The sequence below is a fragment of the Coregonus lavaretus genome (genome assembly GCF_964263955.1).
Source record: "Coregonus lavaretus genome assembly, contig: HAP1_SCAFFOLD_205, whole genome shotgun sequence".
NCBI lineage: Eukaryota > Metazoa > Chordata > Actinopteri > Salmoniformes > Salmonidae > Coregonus > Coregonus lavaretus.
This window is the reverse complement of record NW_028164026.1, coordinates 474,854-501,662: the sequence shown is the minus strand read 5'-3', so window position 1 is coordinate 501,662 and position 26,809 is coordinate 474,854. Positions and strand designations below refer to the sequence as shown.

At 40.9% G+C, this 26,809-nt stretch overlaps 1 protein-coding gene across 1 annotated transcript; it reads left to right on the top strand.

Moving 5' to 3' along the window:
* Positions 1-409: 409 nt before the first annotated feature.
* Positions 410-26,809, top strand: LOC311117556 (transmembrane channel-like protein 2-B; the record flags this gene model as incomplete). Its single annotated transcript, XM_084192482.1, has 19 exons — positions 410-446; positions 4,026-4,422; positions 6,252-6,401; positions 7,430-7,520; positions 8,811-8,892; positions 8,982-9,088; positions 9,250-9,348; positions 11,237-11,379; positions 11,506-11,653; positions 11,893-12,087; positions 12,539-12,718; positions 12,863-13,021; positions 13,243-13,371; positions 13,824-13,891; positions 13,989-14,228; positions 14,306-14,431; positions 14,555-14,633; positions 14,800-14,926; positions 26,580-26,809. The coding sequence occupies 19 exons, from the start codon at positions 410-412 to the stop codon at positions 26,807-26,809; spliced, it is 2,787 nt and encodes a 928-aa protein (XP_084048608.1).

Below are 26,809 nucleotides of genomic sequence, written 5' to 3'. Positions count from 1 at the left end.
TGGTAAATATGGAATAGATGTACTAACTACTACAGATGTAGATCTGCAATAATTCTGCAGCAAAAGGAAATGTAAATTATTATGTGGATTATAATTAATGGACATTTTTGAAAGGGTTGATACATTTTTCGTTAGGGCAAATCAAGTCTGAAATTTCAAAGTGGAAATTACAAACTTTAGAAGCCTTTTTAAACCTCAAATACACTACAAGTTTGCATTTCTCAGCAACAAAAGAGTGATCAAATTAAGATCCTGTCTGTAGATGTACTATAACATGGAACAGAATCCATACTGTTAAACATGTAAGATTATGAGATTTTTCTTAGTTCAAAGACAAAGTACAATATTTGTAGAGCTTTTGAATGACTGTGGTGTTGCATCACAATGTGTATTTTTTTTAATAGTGGGAATGGATATCGACGGAGAGTTAGACAGTGGGAGTGAGGGTAAGTCATAAGAAGGAGAAAGTGTTTGATGTGTGTGTGTTTATATGTGTTTGTGCTTACCTGTTTGTTTAATTGTCCAACAGATGCAAATGTCGGATTTTGGAAAAATGTGTTATTCAGAAAATATGACGTTCTAAAGGGGAGACACACTGTACAAAAATGATGACATTTACAATTCTAAATTATGAGTTCAAGGATGCAATTACCTCAAAGGATTAATGTCCCACTTCAGACATTTTTGAACTTTTCACGTTAAAAAACGATATTCAACGTATCAATACAGTAAAGTACACACACTTAAGGGTAAAAGAATATGTTTTGAGCAAAATAGTGTTTTTTAGACATACAGTGGGGAGAACAAGTATTTGATACACTGCCGATTTTGCAGGTTTTCCTACTTACAAAGCATGTAGAGGTCTGTACTTTTTTATCATAGGTACACTTCAACTGTGAGAGACGGAATCTAAAACAAAAATCCAGAAAATCACATTGTATGATTTTTAAGTAATTAATTTGCATTATATTGCATGACATAAGTATTTGATCACCTACCAACCAGTAAGAATTCCGGCTCTCACAGACCTGTTAGTTTTTCTTTAAGAAGCCCTCCTGTTCTCCACTCATTACCTGTATTAACTGCACCTGTTTGAACTCGTTACCTGTATAAAAGACACCTGTCCACACACTCAATCAAACAGACTCCAACCTCTCCACAATGGCCAAGACCAGAGAGCTGTGTAAGGACATCAGGGATAAAATGGTAGACCTGCACAAGGCTGGGATGGGCTACAGGACAATAGGCAAGCAGGTTGGTGAGAAGGCAACAACTGTTGGCGCAATTATTAGAAAATGGAAGAAGTTCAAGATGACGGTCAATCACCCTCGGTCTGGGGCTCCATGCAAGATCTCACCTCGTGGGGCATCAATGATCATGAGGAAGGTGAGGGATCATCCCAGAACTACATGCCAGGACCTGGTCAATGACCTGAAGAGAGCTGGGACCATAGTCTCAAAGAAAACCATTAGTAACACACTACGCCGTCATGGATTAAAATCCTGCAGCGCACGCAAGGTCCCCCTGCTCAAGCCAGCGCATGTCCAGGCCCGTCTGAAGTTTGCCAATGACCATCTGGATGATCCAGAGGAGGAATGGGAGAAGGTCATGTGGTCTGATGAGACAAAAATAGAGCTTTTTGGTCTAAACTCCACTCGCCGTGTTTGGAGGAAGAAGAAGGATGAGTACAACCCCAAGAACACCATCCCAACCGTGAAGCATGGAGGTGGAAACATCATTCTTTGGGGATGCTTTTCTGCAAAGGGGACAGGACGACTGCACCGTATTGAGGGGAGGATGGATGGGACCATGTATCGCGAGATCTTGGCCAACAACCTCCTTCCCTCAGTAAGAGCATTGAAGATGGGTCGTGGCTGGGTCTTCCAGCATGACAACGACCCGAAACACACAGCCAGGGCAACTAACGAGTGGCTCCGTAAGAAGCATCTCAAGGTCCTGGAGTGGCCTAGCCAGTCTCCAGACCTGAACCCAATAGAAAATATTTGGAGGGAGCTGAAAGTCCGTATTGCCCAGCGACAGCCCCGAAACCTGAAGGATCTCGAGAAGGTCTGTATGGAGGAGTGGGCCAAAATCCCTGCTGCAGTGTGTGCAAACCTGGTCAAGAACTACAGGAAACGTATGATCTCTGTAATTGCAAACAAAGGTTTCTGTACCAAATATTAAGTTCAGCTTTTCTGATGTATCAAATACTTATGTCATGCAATAAAATGCAAATGAATTACTTAAAAATCATACAATGTGATTTTCTGGATTTTTGTTTTAGATTCCGTCTCTCACAGTTGAAGTGTACCTATGATAAAAAATTATAGACCTCTACATGCTTTGTAAGTAGGAAAACCTGCAAAATCGGCAGTGTATCAAATACTTGTTCTCCCCACTGTTTTTAGCAATTCAAGGAGTTGGTCTGATGGTGCACTCAGATGTCATTGGCCTCCCCGCTTGCTTGCGGAAAAAATAGAGGAAAAAATGAAGAAAAAGAGGAAAGGCCTAACCCTCCCTACTTGTACCATGTCAGAGGACACCTGGACCACCTATTGAGATGTGCTTTTTGTTAAGTAAATTAGGTGATAAATGATGTTCTAGGGAGGCCGGAGTGGGTCTTTTAGGATAGGCAATAACCAGTGATGTAGTGGTAAAAAAATAGGTGGGTAAACTCTAATTTCCAGTTGCGGTGAAAAAAGTAACACTCCCTATACAGATGTAGGATCTTAATTTGATCACCCTGTTGCAGGAGAACTTTCCTGCAATGCAGGAGATTTTAAACATGTAGGGTATTTGAGGTTTAAAAAGGCTTCTGAAGTTTGTAATTTCCACTTAGAAATGTCTGTCTTGATGTTTCCTACAAAAATGTCCATTCATTAAAATCCACATAATAATTCACATTTCCTGTTGCTGCAGGATTATTTCCATGCTGTAGCAAACTGGCTCAAATTAAGATCCTACATCTGTACTATCAATGTATTTTTCCACAAAAGGTGGGTAAACTGTTGAGCAAATCAAATCAAAATCAAATCAAATTGTATTTGTCACATGCACCGAATACAACAGATGTAGACCTTATCGTCAAATGCTTACTTACAAGCCCTTAACCAACAATGCAGAATTTTATAAAAGTAAGTAAGAAAATATTTGCAAAGAAATAGGCTATATACAGGGGGTACCGTTACCGATGTGTGGGGGTACAGGTTAGTCGAGGTAAATGAGGTAATATGTACATGTAGGTAGGGGTAAAGTGGCTATGCATAGATAATAAACAGTGAGTAGCAGCAGCGTAAAAAAGGGGGTCAATGCAAATAGTCTGGGTAGCCATTTCATTAACTGTTTAGCAGTCTTATGGCTTGGGGGTACAAGCTGTTAAGGAGCCTTTTGGATCTAGACTAGGGGCTCTGGTACCGCTTGCCGTGCGGTAGCAGAGAGAACAGTCTATGACTAGGGTGGCTGGAGTCTTTGACAATCTTTAGGGCCTTCCTCTGACACCGCCTGTTATAGAGGTCCTGGATGGCAGAAGGCTTGGCCCCAGTGATATATTGGGCCGTACACACTACCGTCTGTAGCGCCTTGTGGTCGGATGCCGAGCAGTTGCCATACCAAGCGGTGATGCAACCAGTCAGGATGCTCTCGATGGTGTAGCTGTAGAACTCTTTGAGGATCTGAGGAACCATGCCAAATCTTTTCAGTCTCCTGAAGGGGAATAGGCGTTGTCGTGCCCTCTTCACGACTGTCTTGCGTTAACCCTCCATTACACCACTGGCAATAACCATAGGGAGGCTGGCAACCTGCCTGACTTATATGTTTGTTTAATTGTTCAGGTTTAAATGTAATTTATGGATATATGGAGCCTTTGTCTGTCTGTTAACATTTCTATGAAATATATAAGTGATAATGTGTGTGTATCGTGTGTGTGTGATGTGTGTGTGTTTGTGTGTGTGTGTGTGTGTGTGTGTGTGTGATGTGTGTGTGTGTGTGTGTGTGTGTGTGTGTACATGTGTGTCTGTGTGTCTCAGATGAGACCAGGTGGAGAGACAGAAACAGGAAAGTCAAACTCTCTCCACGAGCCAGGGGACGGAATGGCAAACAGGCCACCAGCGAGGAGGAAGAGGAAGAGGAGGAGGAGGCCAAGGCACAGAGGAAGAGGGCTCATAAGAAGAAGGCCAAGGTCCAGGACAGCGAGGAAGAGGAGGAGGAGGAAGAGAAGGAGAGCGTCAAGCGGAAGGGCCCAAAGACAGCAGGCAGAAAGAAAAAGGCAGTCAAGCAGGAGAGTGAGGAGGAAGAACGAGGGAAGAAAAAGAAAGGTGGAAAAGGGACTAGCAAGAACCAGAAAGAAGGGCAGAACAAGGAGAAGAAGGGCGATGCCAAAGGGAACGAGAAAGACAAGAAAAAGAAGAACTCAAGGTACAGCAGGTGCAGTATCCTTTGAGAGGGCCATCTCTCTCACATATCTCCACGCTCCACACACCCTCATGTATGAAGGAGGAGTCTGACAGACTCTGTTGGGATATGCCCCTTCATTGTATTGATTAATTAGTTCAGGGAGTTGAGTCATGAAATTGGGTCATAGGGTTGCGCACAAGTATTCATTCCAGGGTTTTTCTTTATTTTTTACAATTTTCTACATTGTAGAATAATAGTGAAGACATCAGAACTATGAAATAACACATATGGAATCATATAGTAAACAAAAAAGTGTTAAACAAATCAAAATATATTTTATATTCTTCAAAGTAGCCATCCTTTGCCTTGATGACAGCTTTGCACAGTCTTGCGCTCTCTCAACCAACTTCACCTGGAATGCTTTTTTGTTGCTGTTTTAAAGCTAATTCCCTGCAATTTTAAACATGTTGCCATGGGGCAGAGAGAAAAAAGTGCAGTTTTATTGCTATCATGCTATTCTATACTTTTTGCAATGAGGCTGAGAGAAAATGTTGCTGTTTTAAAGTTAATTCCCTGCAATTCTAAACATTTTGCCATGGGGCAGAGAGAAGAAAGTGCAGTTTTATTGCTGATCTCATGCTATTCTATACTGTTTGCAATGAGACTGAGAGAACATGTTGCTGTTTTAAAGCTAATTCCCTGCAATTCTAAACATTTTGCCATGGGGCAGAGAGAAAAAAGTGCAGTTTTATTGCTAGTCTCATGCTATTCTATACTTTTTGCAATGAGGCTGAGAGGAAATGTTGCCATTTGAAAGCTAATTTCCTGTATTTCTAAACAATTTACCATAGCTTATGACGTGCTCATAGGCTATCTTGGGGCACGTCATAAACCACTTATAAACCTTCTACAAACTTTTACAATCCCTTTTTAAACTCTAAACACATTTTTATTTCAAAACATAAACCCACATTTTACATGATTCTGGATATTAGGCTATTGGACTATTGAGATATTAAAACCTGATACTTTCAGAAATATGTCTCATCCCAGCAAACAGTGAACGATCCTATAATGCTAGGTAACGTTCCAATTGAGTCCCAGTTAAGGCCAATTGGTTTCCAGCTAACGTTAGCATGACAACAGCCCTGACATTTTTTTTTTAACCCGGAAAACATTATTTGATAAACATTAGTAGAAGGACATGCTGTAATGCTTATAAGAACGTTTGGGGAAATGATCCAATGATGTTTGTTTTCAACGTTTCTAGAATGTGTTAACTAAATGTTCATGAAGAAAACGTATGGTCATGTGATGGGATATCCCTGGGGTCATCCCTGGGAACCTCTGTCAAAGGTGTCCAACCATTTTAACATTCTCAAAATGTCCCCACTAAAGTTTTGGTAATGTATAGGTAACCAGTATTTTTCACCAGAATAGAGTTGGGTTGTAGTGGTATTTGTGCTGGTTCAAGCATGGGGTAGTGTTGGTTCATAACATTGAGTTGAGGGATTACATGGTCGGAATGGGGTTTGATCGTGTCTGGTTGGGTCGATGGGTGGACAAGGTTACTGGACTATTCTAGGATATGTTATTTGACTTGCATATGTCTCCTCTTGTCCCCTCATTTCTCTCTCTGTTCTCTTTTTGTATTTCTGTTGGTTTGCCAGACGCTTTTCAACGTAATGTGACTAGTCCAAAGTTTGTACCATGATAATGGGGCACTGTGTAAAGCCTCTGGCCACACTGCCCACTCTTAACAAAGACAGTCTGACCGGAACTACAACTCTACTCTGGTTGACACATGGTTGACCCTGACCTGACCCCTGGCACTTGGTGACAGCTCTTTCTTCTGATAGCTCTTCTTCTTCAGGCGAGTCAGGGGATGAGGATTCTCTGTCAGAGGGGGAGATGGCTGCTCTGAAGGAAGAGGTGGAGGAGAAGAAGAAGCTGATAGCCACTCTAAGGAACAAACCGTGGCGCATGAAGAGGAGGCTTAAACTCCTCAAGTAAACAAAATGGCCACCACCATGTGCATTCCTCCGCCAATTTCCCATTGACAGATTGCCTTCACATAGGGACTTGATCTTGCTGTGCTGTTTTCTCTTTTTTTCTATAACTACAGTACTTTACACATTCCTTAAGGCTTATACAATCACTCATGTATCACATGTGATGTCATCTTATTTAAAAAGAAAAATTGAATTAAAGTATAATTGTGTCTTTGCTGCTACATTGCCTGATCAAATTTCTTTTTTTGTTGTTGTGTGAAATCCTTTAAACTACTTTGTGGAACGACAAAGTCGATAGATTGTCCATCACCTTTTGAACTAGTTACGAGTTTTGTGCATTGGCTTTGCTGATTGATGTTCTTTGACCAGCTTCTCACTTGTATCTCCACAAAAAGAGTGCGTCTCCACTGACCAGTATTCACCTGTCATTCACTCTTAAAAGGTTCTACCCAGAACCATTATTGGTTCTTCAGTTTTTCACTGTAAAATATCCTTTTTATGGTTCCAGGTAGAACCTTTTAACCATTTAGAACTTTTTTTTTTTGTAACAGTGTTGGATTACATAAAAAAAAAAACAGTTCAGGCTTTAGTAAAGCCTACTGGTCTTCTGCCCTCTGGGATCTGTGTTGTAGAAACACTGTTTTCCAGCCACAGTTGTGAGCTGGCAGTGGTGAGCACACGTATAGGTCATGGCGCAAGCACTGTTACAGCATTAAGATAGATGAGACGCCTTTACTTTTTCATGAGCTCAACACTGTTTAATACTTGCAGTTTTGGCTGCCTGTGGCTTGCCAATTCCCTCTCATCACTGGTCTTTCCAGGTTGATAATCCATAAACACATGGCCTCCTCCACATTTCCCTGTCTAGTCATTTACTGTCTTGATTCATCGATTGGTTGTTTTTTCATCTACTTAATTTAATCCTGAATAATCTGCCTGTTATAAACTCAAAAAGTTGATTTATTGTGATTGATACACTTTATGTTGGTTGATGGGTCATCCTTTTTTGTGGGTTTGAATTGTAGGGAATGCCAGGTGTTTGTGGAGAAGTTTGAGGGGGCTCTGGGAAAGGGCAAAGGGAGGAAGCTCTACGCCTACAAAGTCATGATGGCTAAGGTAACTTTTCCTAGTCCAAATGTTAACTTTACAACTGAGTCCACAATCTCGAAGATTAGTTATGTCCTACTGAATCATCATGAATAATTCACACAAATTATGCATTTATAACTTCTACTTTAAGACTTAAGTTATATGGCACGTAAAATACAAATTTAACCCTCTAGAGTCTAAGCCGGGGGACGCGATGGGGGATGGGGGTTCTAAGCTAACATATGGAATTGTTTTAAGATGGTCATACCAAGGATCATTTAGCTATTTGATTTGGAATTTTAAGACCCCTTAAGTTATAAAATAAAATACCTCCCGAGTGGCGCAGTGGTCTAAGGCTGTGCCACTAGAGATCCTGGTAAGAATCCAGGCTCTGTCGTAGCCGGCCGTGACCGGGAGACCCATGGGGCGGCGCACAATTGGCCTAGCGTCGTCCAGGGTAGGGGAGGGAATGGCCGGCAGGGATGTAGCTCAGTTGGTAGAGCATGGCGTTTGCAACGCCAGGGTTGGGGATTTGATTCCCATGGTGGCCAGTATGAAGAAAATATAATAATGTATGCACTCACTAACTGTAAGTCGCTCTGGGTAAGAGCGTCTGCTAAATGACTAAAAAAACAAACAAAAAACGTTGAATTGGCATTACTGCTATTAGCCAATATAAACGCATTGAATGACAGATTCACTACATGGAACAACAGATAGTCCCCCAAAAAATCTAAAGGAAGTTTGTTCTGAAGTGTCTGTCCTATATCTGAGAGATATATATATTTTTTTACATGTATTTATCCCCTTATTTCAGGCACTAAATTACATCTACATCTTCCATTCTTTTTTCTGTTACGATTTTGTCTCATCACTGCATCTCCCCAACGGGCTTGGAAGAGGCGAAGGTCAAGTCATGCATCCTCCGAAACATGACCCGCCCACTTAACCTGGAAGCCAGCTACACCAATGTGTCAGAGGAAACTCTGTTCAACTGATGTGAGCCTGCAGGTGCCCGGCCCACCACAAGGAGTCGCTAGAGCGCGATGAGCTGATATCTCTAGCTTAAACAGACAGATTTTGATGGGGATTTTTTTGTTATGTTCATTAGATTTCCGCGGGAGCACATAAATTGTAGGCTAAGGGTTGAATCATAAGGGCACCATAATCTTCATGATTTGTCATAACCATAATGACATTAGCAGGATGTTTGTTGCCCTCATCAGTCACAATCTGGTATGACAATCAGGAACTATACAGTCCTTCTGTGATAAACTTATATTTTCAAATATTCTCTCTTAACCTTTTTTGTTTCAGAAAATGATCAAGTTCAACCGTGACTTTGACAATTTCAAAACAGCCTGCATTCCATGGGAAAGAAAGATTAAAGAGGTTGAGAGTGGGTACCATTATCTAAAGCTATGAGTTACTGTCTCGTTCATGTCATGTAGTTCTATCTATTCATCATGTTTGAACTCTAACCCTCAGGTCACTTTGGGTCATCTGTGGCTTCCTACTTCATCTTCTTGCGGTGGATGTACGGTCTAAACCTGGTCCTGTTTGGGTTAATGTTTGGTCTTGTTGTTCTCCCAGAGGTGAGCAGATTTTTACCTTCAGCACATAGTCCATTGTTTTGCAAACTGTTTGCAGTACATTTGGTCAGCACATGGAGAGATATCAAAGGAGGGACTCACTGTCTAATATTTACCCACTTATCCCCACTTCCCTTTCATTTTTCCTTTCTTTCTGTCCGGAGGTGATGATGGGTCTTCCGTATGGGTCTATACCCAGGAAAACTGTTCCCAGAGCGCAGCAGGCCAAAGCCATGGACTACTCCGTCCTCCTTGATTTTGAAGTGAGGATCTTTGGAGTGACACATTACACAACTGCCTTGTGATGCCATATTTAGACACCTTGTTTAGTTTACTTAAGGTTCAGGTTTATTTCATATGATTGTACATATGAAAAGAACATACATAAAATGTGATGTCATACAGTACTAACTTGTCAATTTTCATTTTTTTTACTAGTCTGTATAAAAAACAAAACAAAACAAATATATATATACAGTGGGGAGAACAAGTATTTGATACACTGCCGATTTTGCAGGTTTTCCTACTTACAAAGCATGTAGAGGTCTGTAATTTTTATCATAGGTACACTTCCACTGTGAGAGACGGAATCTAAGAAAATCCAGAAAATCACATTGTATGATTTTTAAGTAATTAATTTGCATTTTATTGCATGACATAAGTATTTGATCACCTACTAGAATTCCGGCTCTCACAGACCTGTTAGTTTTTCTTTAAGAAGCCCTCCTGTTCTCCACTCATTACCTGTATTAACTGCACCTGTTTGAACTCGTTACCTGTATAAAATACTATTAGTAACACACCATGCCGTCATGGATAAAAATCCTGCAGCGCACGCAAGGTCCCCCTGCTCAAGCCAGCGCATGTCCAGGCCCGTCTGAAGTTTGCCAATGACCATCTGGATGATCCAGAGGAGGAATGGGAGAAGGTCATGTGGTTTGATGAGACAAAAATAGAGCTTTTTGGTCTAAACTCCACTCACCATGTTTGGAGGAAGAAGAAGGATGATTACAACCCCAAGAACACCATCCCAACCGTGAAGCATGGAGGTGGAAACATCATTCTTTGGGGATGCTTTTCTGCAAAGGGGACAGGACGACTGCACCGTGTAGAGGGGAGGATGGATGGGGCCATGTATTGCGAGATCTTGGCCAACAACCTCCTTCCCTCAGTAAGAGCATTGAAGATGGGTCATGGCTGGGTCTTCCAGCATGACAACGACCCGAAACACACAGCCAGGGCAACTAAGGAGTGGCTCCATAAGAAGCATCTCAAGGTCCTGGAGTGGCCTAGCCAGTCTCCAGACCTGAACCCAATAGAAAATCTTTGGAGGGAGCTGAAAGTCCGTATTGCCCAGCGACAGCCCCGAAACCTGAAGGATCTGGAGAAGGTCTGTATGGAGGAGTGGGCCAAAATCCCTGCTGCAGTGTGTGCAAACCTGGTCAAGACCTACAGGAAACGTATGATCTCTGTAATTGCAAACAAAGGTTTCTGTACCAAATATTAAGTTCAGCTTTTCTGATGTATCAAATACTTATGTCATGCAATAAAATGCAAATTAATTACTTAAAAATCATACAATGTGATTTTCTGGATTTTTGTTTTAGATTCCGTCTCTCACAGTTGAAGTGTACCTATGATAATAATTACAGACCTCTACATGCTTTGTAAGTAGGAAAACCTGCAAAATCGGCAGTGTATCAAAAATGTGTTCTCCCAACTGTATATAACCATTTTATAAATGGTATAATTGTGTGATATGATAGCATTCTGCAAACCCAATCCCCCCCCCCCCCCCCCCCCCCCCCCAAAGCTGATGAATGGTTTCACTACATGCTCCACTGCTTTGATTGGTGTAACGTTAGTTAGAAACCACAATTCAAGGAACTTGTAGTTTGCAGCGCGCATGATCATCAGCAAAGACATTGTAGCCTATCATTTCAATGAATATTTAAATTTGTGAATATGTATAAGTAGCCTTCATCATTCCTCGGACAGGAAATGGTGTCGAAATAGGGGCGGCAACTTCTTCAGGGGGGGTCCTTTAAAGTGTTACACATTTTCAGTACATCAATTGTACTTGTCACTGTCAGCTTTATTTGGGATGGATGACTTGCATATAAACATTATTATTTTTGTTAATTTCAACAGGGCTACTGCAAGTACTCTATTATGTTCTATGGCTACTATAATGACGAACGCACCATCGGACTCCTCCAGTTCAGACTGCCACTGTCCTACCTACTGGTCGGTGTTAGCATCTTCGGCTACAGCCTGATGGTAGTCATTAGAACGTGGGTAAAACACACATGTGCACACAGTAAATACATACTAATCCACATACACACAAACAGTATCTGAAATATTGATGCCAGCAACCCTCCTGTTGCCATCTCACTCCCTCTAACATCCCCTCTCAGTATGGCCCGTAACTCGGATGAGGGAGGAGACGGTGGGGACGATGGACAGTTTACCTTCACCTTTAAAATGTTCACCAGCTGGGATTACCTCATCGGGAACCCAGAGACAGCTGACAACAAGTATGCCTCCATCACCACCAGCTTTAAGGTAAACGCAGAAGCAGCTAACACTTAGGCCTATCCATAGCTAGTAGACCGACCTTCTACTATCTTGGCACAAGATCCTGTTGTTTATGACATAACTTTGTTCTACAGATATCCCTTGCTCTTATCTTAAAGAATCTTAAATCTCCCAAGAATCCATGTACTACATGTATGGGCCTATACACTTACTATCTTCAACCATAGTATCCTCTGTGTTTCTCACTAATCGACTGTTCTCGGTAGGAATCCATAGTAGACGAACAGGAGAATCAGAAGGATGAGAACATCCACTTGCGGAGGTTCCTGCGGGTTCTAGCCAACCTTTTCATTCTCTGCAGCCTGGGGGGCAGCGGCTTCCTCATCTATTTTGTGGTCAAGAGGTCTCAGGACTTTGCAAAACTAGATCAGAATACGCTCTCCTGGTATGAAAAGAATGAGGCAGGTTGAGTTGTTATGATCAGATACATGCTGTGTTATGGTTAATCTAGTCAAAAGGAGTGAGCCAGAAATGTACATTTGGTGTTTGTCCGGTTTTCTTCAGTTATAGGTTGTTATGCTATTATCTGGGTTGTCATGATAGTCATCATTATAACATTTATAACAATATATATCATACCACACTTTGGTTACACTTAATAACTTTCATGAATAAGCCACTAAAAATGATTACATGTTTATAATGGATATGATACATGTAATACATTTTTATGAATGTAATGCTTATAATGCTTATATATTAATTTATTGCCTATAATGATTATAAATGCTAATAAATCTTTACAAATAATGATATTCTCATTTAATAATAGTACATTAATTATTTAATGCTTATTCATTAAAGTGTTTTTCCAGTCTTCATCCTGGTGATTGGTTGTGTTTTACTTTCCAGGTGGAGATTGTGATGTCACTGCTGGGGCTGGTGTGCCCCCCTCTCTTTGAGACTATCGCTGAGCTGGAGGAGTACCACCCTCGTATCGCCCTCAAGTGGCAGCTGGGCCGCATCTTTGCCCTGTTCCTCGGGAACCTCTACACCTTCCTGTTTGCCCTGTTTGACGATGTCAACGAAAAGGTACCAGACAATGTGTCAGTGTCATGTACCTGCAAATGCATGTTTGTGTGTTTATTCACCTGTGTGTGTGTTCAGTACATATTGTATGAATGTATATTTTACTTACTCACCTGAACCTGTCTTTGTGTGTTAACATGTGTACAGTTGGAACAGGAGAAGTATATTAAGAATGCCACTATCTGGGGTCTGAATGAGTACTATGCCAACTACAGCTCCTACCACAACACTACTGACATCCCCCCTCCAGACATCCCTCCTGCTGATGTCATCAGAGGGCCGTGTTGGGAGACCGACGTTGGCATAGTGAGGATTACCCACTTTTTTCCTTCGTTTTCCCTTTATTACTAAACATAGCAGTGGCAGACGTCACCGTTTTTTGTTATTTTGTTTTTCCTCCTGGGTTTTCCTCCACCTGACCTGAGCAGCCCATAGTGTTCCCGCCATTGTGTACCAGCGATGAGACTGAGGCTGTGTGACATGCTGGGTGTTTCATGTTTAGTTTTCTTTCTGTGCTGTATCTCTAGGAGTTTGTGAAGCTCACCGTCTCTGACATCCAGGTGACATATCTGACCATCCTCATTGGTGACTTCGTGCGAGCCGTGATCGTGCGTTTCCTCAACTACTGCTGGTGCTGGGACCTGGAGGCTGGATTTGTACGTGCTAGGCTATCAAAGCAGAACAGAACTACTGTTCTACTGTGTGTGTTCCCATTTTATTGTAAGACTTTTTGGTAGCACTTTACATTACAGTATGGGATAAAGTGGTAATAACATGTATGGTAGTATGGTAACAAGGTATAGTTGCTCACTATCAATACATTCCAGCACTACCATATTGTTCTTTAATTTGTTTTTCTTTGCTTATTGTATGTGTGAGTACATTCTGTGTTTGTTCCAAGTAAACTTGATACCACACAGCGACGTCTGGCAAGATAGGTGATCCTTCACATTCACAATGACACAGGACACTGACCTGGGAAGTGAATTACTGTGAGAGAGAAAGAGGGAGAGAGAAAAGGGGGACAATGACGACGCGTGAACAGAATTACGTTTACATTATTTATATCATGCATTGCACTATTTAAAAAAAAAAAATGTGATTCTAGCCGTCTTATGGAGAGTTTGACATCAGCGGCAACGTGCTTGGATTAATCTTCAATCAAGGAATGATTTGGTGAGTAAATATGAGACACCACATAAACCATCAACACATTTCCACACACCCTGTAAGTTGTGTTTATCACATATTTCTGTATCTGTGTTTGTTTCAGGATGGGTGCATTCTACGCCCCTGGCCTGATAGGGCTGAACGTCCTGCGTCTCCTCTCCTCCATGTACTACCAGTGCTGGGCCGTGATGTGCTGTAACGTTCCCCATGAGAGGGTCTTCAAGGCCTCCAAATCCAACAACTTCTACATGGGCCTCCTGCTTCTGGTGCTCTTCCTCAGCCTTCTGCCCGTGGTTTTTACCATAATGACCCTGCCGCCCTCCTCCGACTGTGGCCCCTTCAGGTGTCTCTCATGCACACACATACGCACGCACACACACAAACTAGGCACACATCTAATGCTGGTCTCTTGTCTGCTAGCGGAAGGGCGCAAATGTATGATGTTGTCATGGAGACTATAGAGAAGGACCTACCAGCGTTCATTGGTAATATCTTCACCTACGCAACTAATCCTGGTCTGATTATACCAGCAGTGCTGCTGATGGTGTATGTACACACACACGCGCGCGCACACACACACACACGCACACACACACTAAAGCAACACACATATGGTCATAGTAACATACACATGCTCATCATAACAAGAGCTCTGTGATCCTATGTCAGGTTGGCCATCTACTATCTGAATGCGACCTCCAAAAACTATCAAAATGCCAACCTGGACCTGAAGAGGAAGATGCAAATGGTAAATGAGCATGAGCAACTGAACTGCCGTCTCAGGACTTTCATCCTATACTGTAAATTATGACATGTTATTCAGTACTGTAAGTTAAATGCATGTATAGAATACTGATGTGGTGTGTGAATATGAATGCAGCAACACCAACAGTATCATCTGCGGTTGTGTTTAGGCTAGAGATGAGGAGAAGAACCGGAGGAACAACAAGGAGAGTACCAACCAGGTGATGCATGACCTGGAGGACCTTCTTCCCAACCGCTCTCTAATCCACCCTCCTGCGGAAGAAGCGCCCAAACAAGGTAATTTCACAAAGCCTACTCTACTGTTGTGTCGAGTTAAATGTCGCTAGTTATTGCTGTAACAAAGGAGTCCGCTCATACTGAACTTTGATCATAAGGTTTATTCATATCACAAGATTTCAGCATAAGTTTACGGATGTCATGACCACCCGGAGAGCAGTCGTTCCCAAATTGCAATGTCTGCTCTAACGTCTTCTTCGTTTAAACCCAGTATATATAATCTTCCCCAAAATATGGGTTGCTCCCTTTACTGTCCAATCCCCTGTCTTGTATGGGGCGTCACCCTAAAAACCATTCCCTTTGACACTAAATAAACATCCTCTCAGATTCCACTTAAAACCTTAACTAAGTCATAATCTTAATACACTACATATTCCCCCCTTCGAGACTAACTAAAAGTCTCGAAAACAAAAAGAACAGGATTATGACAAGTAACAATTTATCTTATTGAGTATCTTTAACATTAAACCCCAAACACTTTTCTCTGGAGTGTAAATACCTTTCTATGAAATATGAACAAATCTTTATGAAGTGTGAATACATTACTATGAAATATGAACAAATCTTTATCAATGCATTTGAAACTATGATGCAATTAAATACACATGAAAGCCCCTGCAAACAAAATACTATCCAAAAAATATCCACACTAAGGCTGGTCGACCCATCGGACCCTACAGTGGATCTCTATCCCTGCCTAGACTCCATGTCCCTAAGCATTCACGAAATAAACAAAAAAATCTAAGATCCCCACATGTATTCAATAACATCAAATATCATTCTACAAAAAGTAATACCTAAGAATATGACACAAATTATGTATTACACATGCAAATATGTCTATATTTCATTGCAGACACTGGAATGTAGTTCACTACACTTCATCTCCCCAGCAGTGTCCTCTTCCAATGCATCTTCGATGATGGAATTGGAACATTTCCACACCTTCCTTGTTCCATCTCCTCCTTTCCCTCATATTGTCCTTTCATATTGTCCCTTCATATTGTCCTTGTTTGAGTATTTCAATCTCTACATATTCCCCCAAATGCTTCTGGAAGAAAAGAAAAGACCAAACAGTATCTTTTGCAAAACAACATTTTCAAATTAAAACATCAATATCAACTAAGAATATAAAAATGATATATAAATGATATATGAATCAATATAAATGATAGAATAATGAAATAGGATAATGTGATTCATTCATACATTTCCCCCCTTTGATTCATAACATCATACTAAAATCACACTAATATTGAAAAACATTTGAAAAATGATCAAATAATCAAAAAGGATATTTATCCATCAATACTCCATCCAGTCCCACTTGTCCCTCTTCATCCAGATCAGGAACAGTCAACAACGGCATCTGAGTGTTGTCTCCAGGCATCACTACTCCAACCCCTCTCAATATCATAGCTTTCGCAAAGGTCAGTAACAAATTACAAAAGCAAAACATCACACACAGTGCCATCAAAGCTGATATTAAAATCTAAACCATCACTGTTCCCACTGGGCCTAACTGATCTTGCAACCAAGACTTCACTGACCATCCAGCTCCTTCAGATCTACCAAATGCATCCCTTATATTCTTCAATGCATCTATAACACTAGTGATATTATCTGAACTATCTGGAATCAAAGTATAGGTAATATTATCAATATGATCTTCCCAAATTTTACACCATACCATGGAAAAATCCCCACTTCTCTCTTAGACTTATCCTCCAATGATAGGCTTCCCTGTCTATGAAATTCCTCTAAAATTGATGCTGGAGCTGTCTGCTCCCTTGTAATCAAATGCAATATATTTATGGCTTTAATAACTATTAATGTTGAAATAGTTAAATTGCTTCTCACTGTTGTTATAATAGACTGAAGTGTTGATGTCCTCGTTGTTACTTCATCCATTCTCCCTAAGACTTTTAACTCCTTACTTGTATTTCCATCTATCACCACTAGTGTCACTACATTCACTCTCTCTTCCTACTAACATTGAAACTTAGCTTACTGTCCTAGAGTTCCTTCAACCCTAGTTTTCCTAACTTTTTAATCTGACTTTTCTCCTAACTTTTAAAAACCTTTTCCACTGATTTATTCACAAAAGCCTTACCACCAATTTTTTTGAATATGTGATTGGGTAATCCCCACCTGCTTCTGACTTCTTCACACACAGACTTGGCAAACGATCGAACATCTTTTAGCCTAGTTTGAAATCTCCTGCACCTCTTGGTGTAGGAATGTAACCAAGAATAACAGTCACCCCTTTTAACTTTATTTTCCAGACAGATTGTCTAATAGGCAGTCTAATAGATTCCCAAAAACCCTACTCTTTTAAAATCTTCTACCAGACAGCCGTCTAGTGTACATCTTATTGTACAGTTCAATTTACACAATGCATCTCTTCCCAACAATGCAATAGGTATATGTTCTAATACCAGTATGTGTATTTTAATTTCTCTTTGATTTTTATAGCAGAGCTCAATTGGTTCCTTAAGAGCAATCAGCTGTTTTACTCCCTCAAATCCCTATCCTAATTAGTTAATTTTACATAGTGAGATGTTTAACCTCTTTTAGGCTCAACACAGATAAAAGCTTTTCCTCTATTCCTTCTCATAGTCCTTTTTATTTTCACTTCGATTGTTGGATATTTTCTTCTTCCTAATCGGTGCTATCAGCTGACACCCCCCTTCGGATCTTCTAGGCACTCTAGAATCCTTGCTCCTTTAAGGGTTCACCTGGAGGACAGGTGATCTTCACTTGCTCCTTTATCTTCCTCAGAAATTCCCTCTGTTGTTTCCTCCTGGCGCATTGCACTCACAGGTAAAGTAACCAACCTGTCCACAATTATAACACTCTTCTGAAAGTTGCTGGAAGTGTGGCTGAAACCTTCCTCCTCCTTCTAAGCCTTCTCGTCCTCCTCCTCTCCAATTCTGTGTCTGTCCAGAAACTGGCTGTGGATATGGAACAACTGGAACCGCTATTGGTGGCTGATGCAATTGCGATTGGAACTGGTCCTGTTGAAGCTGTGGCAGTGATTGTTGATTCAGTTCACTCTGATTCTTCATAACCAAAGCTTGCTTCTTCTCCTTCTTATCCTCCACCAGTTGTATTTGATTGAGTTTTCTGAGATTTTCTTCGTCCTGTTCTTTCTGGTTGTGTTCCTTTTTTCTGTACAAATCCACTTGATGGGCTATATGATCTGTATAGACACCTTTTGTCATGCTTCCAAGTCCAACCACCTCTGCCAGTTTACTCCTTACTGGTGAGGGCAGTCCCATCTGCAATTTAGCTCTCAAAATTGACTGCTCAATTTGACTCACATCTGGATCATTTCCAGTAATATTTCTCCACACTTGATGGACTCTTGACACATAGGCTCTCGGATTTTCTTGTTGTCCTAGTGGGTCAATCAGAATATTATCAGGATGCACATTTGTTGGAAATGTATATTTCAATGCTCTCCACAGACGATTCCTACTTGCAGCCAACAATTCAGGATCATTCACTGCAGTCCCCACATATCTATTCAGTCCCGCTCTCTGAAAAATTTCTTCCATACCTAGAATCCCCAGGAGATTAGCAAAAAGCATCTTAATATCTCCTATAGCAGACTGTGTTCCCACTGTAATTTCTTCCAATTTTGAAATCCAAGGATAGGCTCCATCTTGAAGAGTAGGCAACTTCTCACGTATATCTGACATATCGGTACTTTGCAAAGGCTTATATTCTAAGTTTCGACCTCGAATGATCACCGGCATAATTTTCTTACTAGTGCCCTCTTTCCTTGGCCTCAATGTATATTTCTTCTCAGATTCTCTCTGTATCTTCAGCGTCTTGAGTTGTTACTCCAGTTCTTTTACTTCTTCGAAAATCCTCGCTTTATCCAGGCATGATACGCATCGGTCTATATCTCTTTCTATTTCTTCTGTGCCAGTCATTGTAGGATAAAATCCTCTTGAATATGAAGCACCCTTACTCTCCCACTCTTTATCGCTGTCTTCATCTTCGCTTTTACCAGAACTCGAATCTCTTGTTGTCTTCTTCAAACATCCATCACCCCTTCTTTCCTCTCTTGCCAACCTCCGTCTGATCACAGGATCATATCCACCCATGATCTCTTCTGAATCACTCTGATCATCATCATCATCATCGTCATCGTCTTCATCAGGTTCCATTCTCCTGAACCTCATTCTACCCTTAGTTTCCAGACATCTCGGTTTTTTCTTACTTCTGGAGTTTGGATTCATTTTTATGGTCGTTTCTGCTTGTCCTCTCTCTATTATTCGTTCATCTTCATCTCTGATGCAATAATCACCCTCCTGAACGATCACCGGAGGCTGAGGATAAACGTCGTTAAGCTCTACTTCTTTCTCATAAGGTGGGGGTCTTTTTGCTGAATCCGTATGTGAGAAAGGTGTACTGACTTCTGCCATTAGTTTTTCTGTCGCCTTTCCCTGTTTCACCATTTTTTCTATACCTTTGTTTATTTTATCGCTGGAATCTTTTATCAGTTTTTGTCCTTCATTCTCAAACAACTTAAGAACACCCAGCTCTCTTTGTCTCTTTTCTTTACGTTGTTCCCCTTTTTTTCCCTTTCTTTTGATCTGCTTTATGAATTGACAGAAGCACTTTCATTATGTTGATTACGTCAGGGTTAAGAGTCCCTTCCACTGGCCATGGTTGTTCAATGTCAGGCCAACGTTTGCTCCATTTGCCAGATAACTTTGCAATACCATTAACTAAAGGATTACTATTTTCAACTATATCAACAGGTGTAATTACTTTCACAGCCTTGATGTCCTTTTTCCCCATTGTAACAACTCTTTTATATTCCTTTATTGTGAATTATTTTATTTTAGACTATATAGCCTATGGCTTCCCCCCTTTAATTATTAATATAAACTAAACAATCAAAAAACAATTTAAAAATAAATAAATTTAATCAATCAATAAAAATATGAATATTCAAAAATAATTAATTAAAAAACATATACAGTGGGGAGAAAAAGTATTTGATACACTGCCGATTTTGCAGGTTTTCCTACTTACAAAGCATGTAGAGGTCTGTACTTTTTTATCATAGGTACACTTCAACTGTGAGAGACGGAATCTAAAACAAAAATCCAGAAAATCACATTGTATGATTTTTAAGTAATTAATTTGCATTATATTGCATGACATAAGTATTTGATCACCTACCAACCAGTAAGAATTCCGGCTCTCACAGACCTGTTAGTTTTTCTTTAAGAAGCCCTCCTGTTCTCCACTCATTACCTGTATTAACTGCACCTGTTTGAACTCGTTACCTGTATAAAAGACACCTGTCCACACACTCAATCAAACAGACTCCAACCTCTCCACAATGGTCAAGACCAGAGAGCTGTGTAAGAACATCAGGGATAAAATTGTAGACCTGCACAAGGCTGGGATGGGCTACAGGACAATAGGCAAGCAGCTTGGTGAGAAGGCAACAACTGTTGGCGCAATTATTAGAAAATGGAAGAAGTTCAAGATGACGGTCAATCACCCTCGGTCTGGGGCTCCATGCAAGATCTCACCTCGTGGGGCATCAATGATCATGAGGAAGGTGAGGGATCAGCCCAGAACTACACGGCAGGACCTGGTCAATGACCTGAAGAGAGCTGGGACCACAGTCTCAAAGAAAACCATTAGTAACACACTACGCTGTCATGGATTAAAATCCTGCAGCGCACGCAAGGTCCCCCTGCTCAAGCCATCGCATGTCCAGGCCCGTCTGAAGTTTGCCAATGACCATCTGGATGATCCAGAGGAGGAATGGGAGAAGGTCATGTGGTCTGATGAGACAAAAATATAGCTTTTCGGTCTAAACTCCACTCGCTGTGTTTGGAGGAAGAAGTAGGATGAGTACAACCCCAAGAACACCATCCCAACCGTGAAGCATGGAGGTGGAAACATCATTCTTTGGGGATGCTTTTCTGCAAAGGGGACAGGACGACTGCACCGTATTGAGGGGAGGATGGATGGGGCCATGTATCGCGAGATCTTGGCCAACAACCTCCTTCCCTCAGTAAGAGCATTGAAGATGGGTCGTGGCTGGGTCTTCCAGCATGACAACGATCCGAAACACACAGCCAGGGCAACTAAGGAGTGGCTCCGTAAGAAGCATCTCAAGGTCCTGGAGTGGCCTAGCCAGTCTCCAGACCTGAACCCAATAGAAAATCTTTGGAGGGAGCTGAAAGTCAGTATTGCCCAGCGACAGCCCCGGAACCTGAAGGATCTGGAGAAGGTCTGTATGGAGGAGTGGGCCAAAATCCCTGCTGCAGTGTGTGCAAACCTGGTCAAGACCTACAGGAAACGTATGATCTCTGTAATTGCAAACAAAGGTTTCTATACCAAATATTAAGATCTACTTTTCTGATGTATCAAATACTTATGTCATGCAATAAAATGCAAATTAATTACTTAAAAATCATACAATGTGATTTTCTGGATTTTTGTTTTAGATTCTGCCTCTCACAGTTGAAGTGTACCTATGATAAAAATTACAGACCTCTACATGCTTTGTAAGTAGGAAAACCTGCAAAATCGGCAGTGTATCAAATACTTGTTCTCCCCACTGTATATATATATTTTTTTTCCCCCAATTAAAAAATTATAAAAAAATTATGAATAATCAAAAATAATTTTTTATTTCTATTTTCTATTTTACTAATTTATCAATTAGTGGCTATCTTACCTTTCCTGATTGAAGGTGGTATGTATAATATCTATAATCCAGCAACACTACAGTACTCATAAACCAATTATTTAATAAGCACCCAATTATCTCAATCTTACAGAATAATGTCAGTACTCGATTCCCAACAGAACTCTAATCAAACCCACTCATTCACAGAAACTCCAAAATGCAATTTTTATTCAATCAGTCTTTTGCCAAGTCTTTGCAAAATTGTCATAACATCAAATATCCTGTAGGGGAAGATTTTGTAAACAGAACAGCACTAGCCTGATTTTGACTCGATCCTCTGTCGCGTCACACCTTGCCACGTGATGTACACATCAGCACCTCTCTTTCTCTCTCTCTCCTCGTTCCTCCTATCGTCATATGACAAAAGAACATAGAAACAGACAAGAATTTATGTAGTTTATGCAGTCACTGAGTTACTTCAACCATTCAATATTCCTCCGTTCACATTCGCTCTAAGAATCAACTCAGGAATCGCATAAACAGCTCAATAACATTTTTATTTTATTTATTTACTTAATTATTTTTAATTTTAATCCGTCAACATCTCTCTCTCATTTATCAATTCAATAGGTCTCAAGAAAACAGTTTCATCTTCAAACAACAGCCGATGTAACAACCAGAATACACCATTAGACTCTAAATGTCTAATTCTTTGTTCCTCCGTCTGTGTCTCCCCGCAGCACAGTGTAACAGAGGATTGACCTATTTACCCCTACGTCACTCTAGTGTCGTAAAATCACACGCATGCGCAGTACATTCATCACCACGATTTCACAGTGGAAACAGCTCCAGACAACAGAACGTTAGCATTCTGCTATAGCTCCTCTCTTTTACCCCTTATAGACAAACAATAACACTTAACAGTTCACAAGACACCAGGCACCAAGCCCAAGCTAACTAAACACATTTCTGGCGGCTCGTCCCATTCCAATGGACCACCAAGGAAGAAATATTAATCATAACCCGCATCAAAAATTGGCATGTAGCATGAATTAGCATTAGCATTTAGCATTTAGCATTAGCATGTAGCATGAAGCATAATTAGCAGGCCACGTTAGCATTTCTCCCTCCGCCGTGCCGTAAAATTCCATTTGTTAGGTAATTTGTGCTACCACGAGATCTGTGGAACCGACACGAGAGATTGCATCAAACAAGCCATTCGTCAACCGCCAGCTGAGGGGCAACATACATCATCAATATACCACGGTCTCCAGCCCATAGGACTCACCTAAAACACATCTAACGCGTTATAGGATTTCTGGCCCACCTTTAATAGGTCGCCTGTCTACCAGGGCTTTTCCGTTGATTCACAGCGGCTCTAAATTACATACACATCTGCCTAGGCATTCCTTATTCCTCTCTCAATCGATTGTTCTTGAACTGTTATTCAAGCAAAATATCTCTATAGACACTCTATAGGCTCTCTCCCCCCTTTTGCGCTGTCTACCAGTGCAAACAAGTTTAGAATGGTTAGGCCAGACCCCTTATAGTCAACAGCAACAAAGCAACACAAAGCACACATCGGTCCCCAACGGTACATCTCCCCAGCGCACATACCCATAACCAGACGAATGAAACGCACACAAGACCGTGAGAAATCTCACCTTATGCCGGCATCTTGAGCGAGAGTCACGTCGCTGCTCATGAATATAACACTGAAGAGACGCAGACCGTCCCTTTTCGTGACGCCATTCTGTTGTGTCGAGTTAAATGTCGCTAGTTATTGCTGTAACAAAGGAGTCCGCTCATACTGAACTTTGATCATAAGGTTTATTCATATCACAAGATTTCAGCATAAGTTTACGGATGTCATGACCACCCGGAGAGCAGTCGTTTTAGGGGCGTCACCCTAAAAACCATTCCCTTTGACACTAAATAAACATCCTCTCAGATTCCACTTAAAACCTTAACTAAGTCATAATCTTAATACACTACACTACCTTCTTACAATCTCCACTCAGCGCCACCTAGTGGTTGGATGTTTTATGGGCATAAAGAAACAAATGTGAACCCACTTCAAAGAACACAACAGAAGAAACAGTTTGTTTTGAGTGAATTGTATCATAATATCGTTCCTAAACAGAGCCTTCAGAAAGTCTTCACACCGCTTGACTTTTTCCACAATTTGTTGTGTTACAGCCTAAATTTAAAATGGATTAAATTGAGATTGTGTGTCACTGGCCTACACAATTGTTTAATTAAAAAAAATAATAATAATAATAATAATGTAAAGCTGAAATGTCTCTAGTCAATAAGAATTCAACACATAACACCCTTTGATATGGCAAGCTTAAATAAATTCAGGAGTAAACATTTCCTTAACAAGTGAATAAGAAGTTGCATGGACTCTCTGTGTGCAATAATAGTGTTGAACATGATTTTTGAATGACTATCTCATCTCTGTACCCCACACATATAATTATCTGTAAGGTCCCTCAGTTGAGCAGTTAATTTCAAACACAGATTAAACCACAAAGACCAGGGAGGTTTTCCAATGCCTCGCAAAGAAGGACACCTATTGGTAGATGAGTAAAACAAAAAAAGAAATTGAGCATGGTGAAGTTATTAATTACACTTTGGATGGTGTATCAATACACCCAGTCACTACAAAGATACAGGCGTCCTTCCTAACTCAGTTATCGGAGAGGAAGGAAACCACTTAGAGATTTCACCATGGTGACTTTAAAACAGTTACAGAGTTGAATGGCTGTGATAAGAGAAAACTGAGGAAGACTCAAAAACATTGTATTTACTCCACAATACTAACCTAAATTACAGAGTGAAAAGAAGAAAGCCTGTACAGAATATACATATTTCAAAACATGCATCCTGTTTGCAATAAGGCACTAAAGTAAAACTGCAAAGAATGTGGCAAATAAATTAACTTTATATCCTGAATACAAAGTGCTATGTTTGGGGCAAATCCAACACAACACGCCACTGAGTATCACAGTAGTGGTGCGTGGGTAAGATCACTGGGGAAGCCAAGCCAGAAAAAAAAGACATATTACAACCTATGTGTTGTGATAATTGCGTTGTTTGCGCTATAACCTGTTAGTTCATATGCCTTGCCACCGTGATATATAGGCCTAAGGCTGAGACAATAAGAAGACACAGTGGAATAAATTCAACCACACCTTTGTTTCATCACAAAACTGGAAAGCAACATCTGTCCGGTGGAGTCCACAATGCATATAGCATGTAACAAACAGTTACATGGCCTACAGCATGGTCAATCAAGTTAATGTTTCCAACATTTTCGGACTACTAAACAACTATTGATTTTGAACACTGGAGATCATTTCAACATTTCAACATCATCAAATCACCTATGCTTAGTCTAATACAATGACAACTAAACATTCCCAAAACAATATCAGGTGGCTGTCCATGTTACTGATTTCTCTCTCTCTCTCTCTGTGTGTGTGTGTGTGTGTGTGTGTGTGTGTGTGTGTGCCTAAGTAGAAAAAATATGTTGAATCACCCTACTTGTAGAGAAATGCCAATGCCATCCTCCTCTCCTTCATGTTGCTGAAACAGTCTATGACTCTGTCATACAGTACATGCTTTTAGTTTTTGTTGTCCTAGGCTACCTGGCTAAAATGCTTGCTCGCTAGCCTAACTTCCTTTCATGGGCAACGATGAGCCAGCTAGTTAACATTAGCCTACTACATCTAGCTACATATTGAACTTCCATCCTCTCAGGCTAGGGGTACAATATATGAAGTTACCTTCAGGCTCTGATCAGACCCTACACCCAAACGAGGGCACTACATTCATCCACCCCTGGCCTGCTAGCCCCTACCTCTACGGAAGCACAGTTCCCGCTCAGCCCAGTCAAAGCTATGGGCTGCTCTGGCACCCCAATGGTGGAACAAGCTCCCCCACGACGCCAGGACAGCGGAGTCACTGACCACCATCCGGAGACACTTGAAACCCTACCTCTTTAAGGAATACGTGGAATAGTATAACAGTAATCATTCTACCCCCCCCCCCCCCATAAAAAAAAGAGAAAAAAAGGGTGGTTGTCCCACTGGCTATCCTAAGTTGAATGCACCAATTTGTAAGTCGTTCTGGATAAGAGCGTCTGCTAAATGACTTAAATGTAAAAATGTAAAAATGATGTGATTGGTGTGAAGCCAAGTCCAAACTGGCTTGCCTTGACACTTGTTTTTGGTGCGCCATGACCATTCACAGTTGAGCTCGCTCAGTTTAGATGGTGGTAGCTGCATCATGTTATGGGTATGCTTGTCATTGCAAGGGAGTTTTTTTTGGGATAAAAAGAAACGGAATAGAGCTAAGCACAGGCAAAATCCTAGAGGAAAACCTGGTTCAGTCTGCTTTCCAACAGACACTGGGAGACAAATTTACATTTGAGCATGACTATAACCTAATACACAAGGACAAATATAGACTGGAGTTGCTTACCAAGACAACATTGAATGTTCCTGAGTGGCCTAGTTACAGTTTTGACTTAAATCAGCTTGAAAATCTATGGCAAGATTGGAAAATGGCTGTCTAGCAGTGATCAACAACCAACTTGACAGAGCTTGAAGAATTTAAAAAATAATATTGTGCAAATATTGCACAATCCAGGTGTGCAAAGCTCTTAGAGACTTACCCAGAAAGACTCACAGCTGTAATCACTTCCAAAGGTGATTCAAACATGTATTGACTCAGGGGTGTGATTACTTATGTATTTAATTTTCAATATATTTTCAAAAATATCTAAGAACATGTTTCACTTTTTCATTATGGGGTATTATGTGTAGATGGGTGAGAAAAATATATATTTAATCCATTTTGAATTCAGGCTGTAACACAATAAAATGTTGAATAAGTCAAGGGGTATGAATACTTTCTGAAGGCACTGTAGCTATACATGCACATCCACTCTGTTTTTCTCTTTTGCTTTTTCAGACAACATGAGTGAGAAGGGCAGCAAATCGCCCAAGGTGGCAAAACGTCCAGGAGCAGCAGCCAATGCGAAGGGGGTTAACCTTCAGAAGGATGTTTCATTGGCTGCACCAAACCCCAAAGCGGCTGTGACCCGCCCCCCAGGCCCAAGGGGGGCGCCTGGAAATGCCAGAGGACCACCCCCAGGGCCGGGAAGGGGCAGAGGGAGGGGTGCACCTTCCCCTAGACGCTAA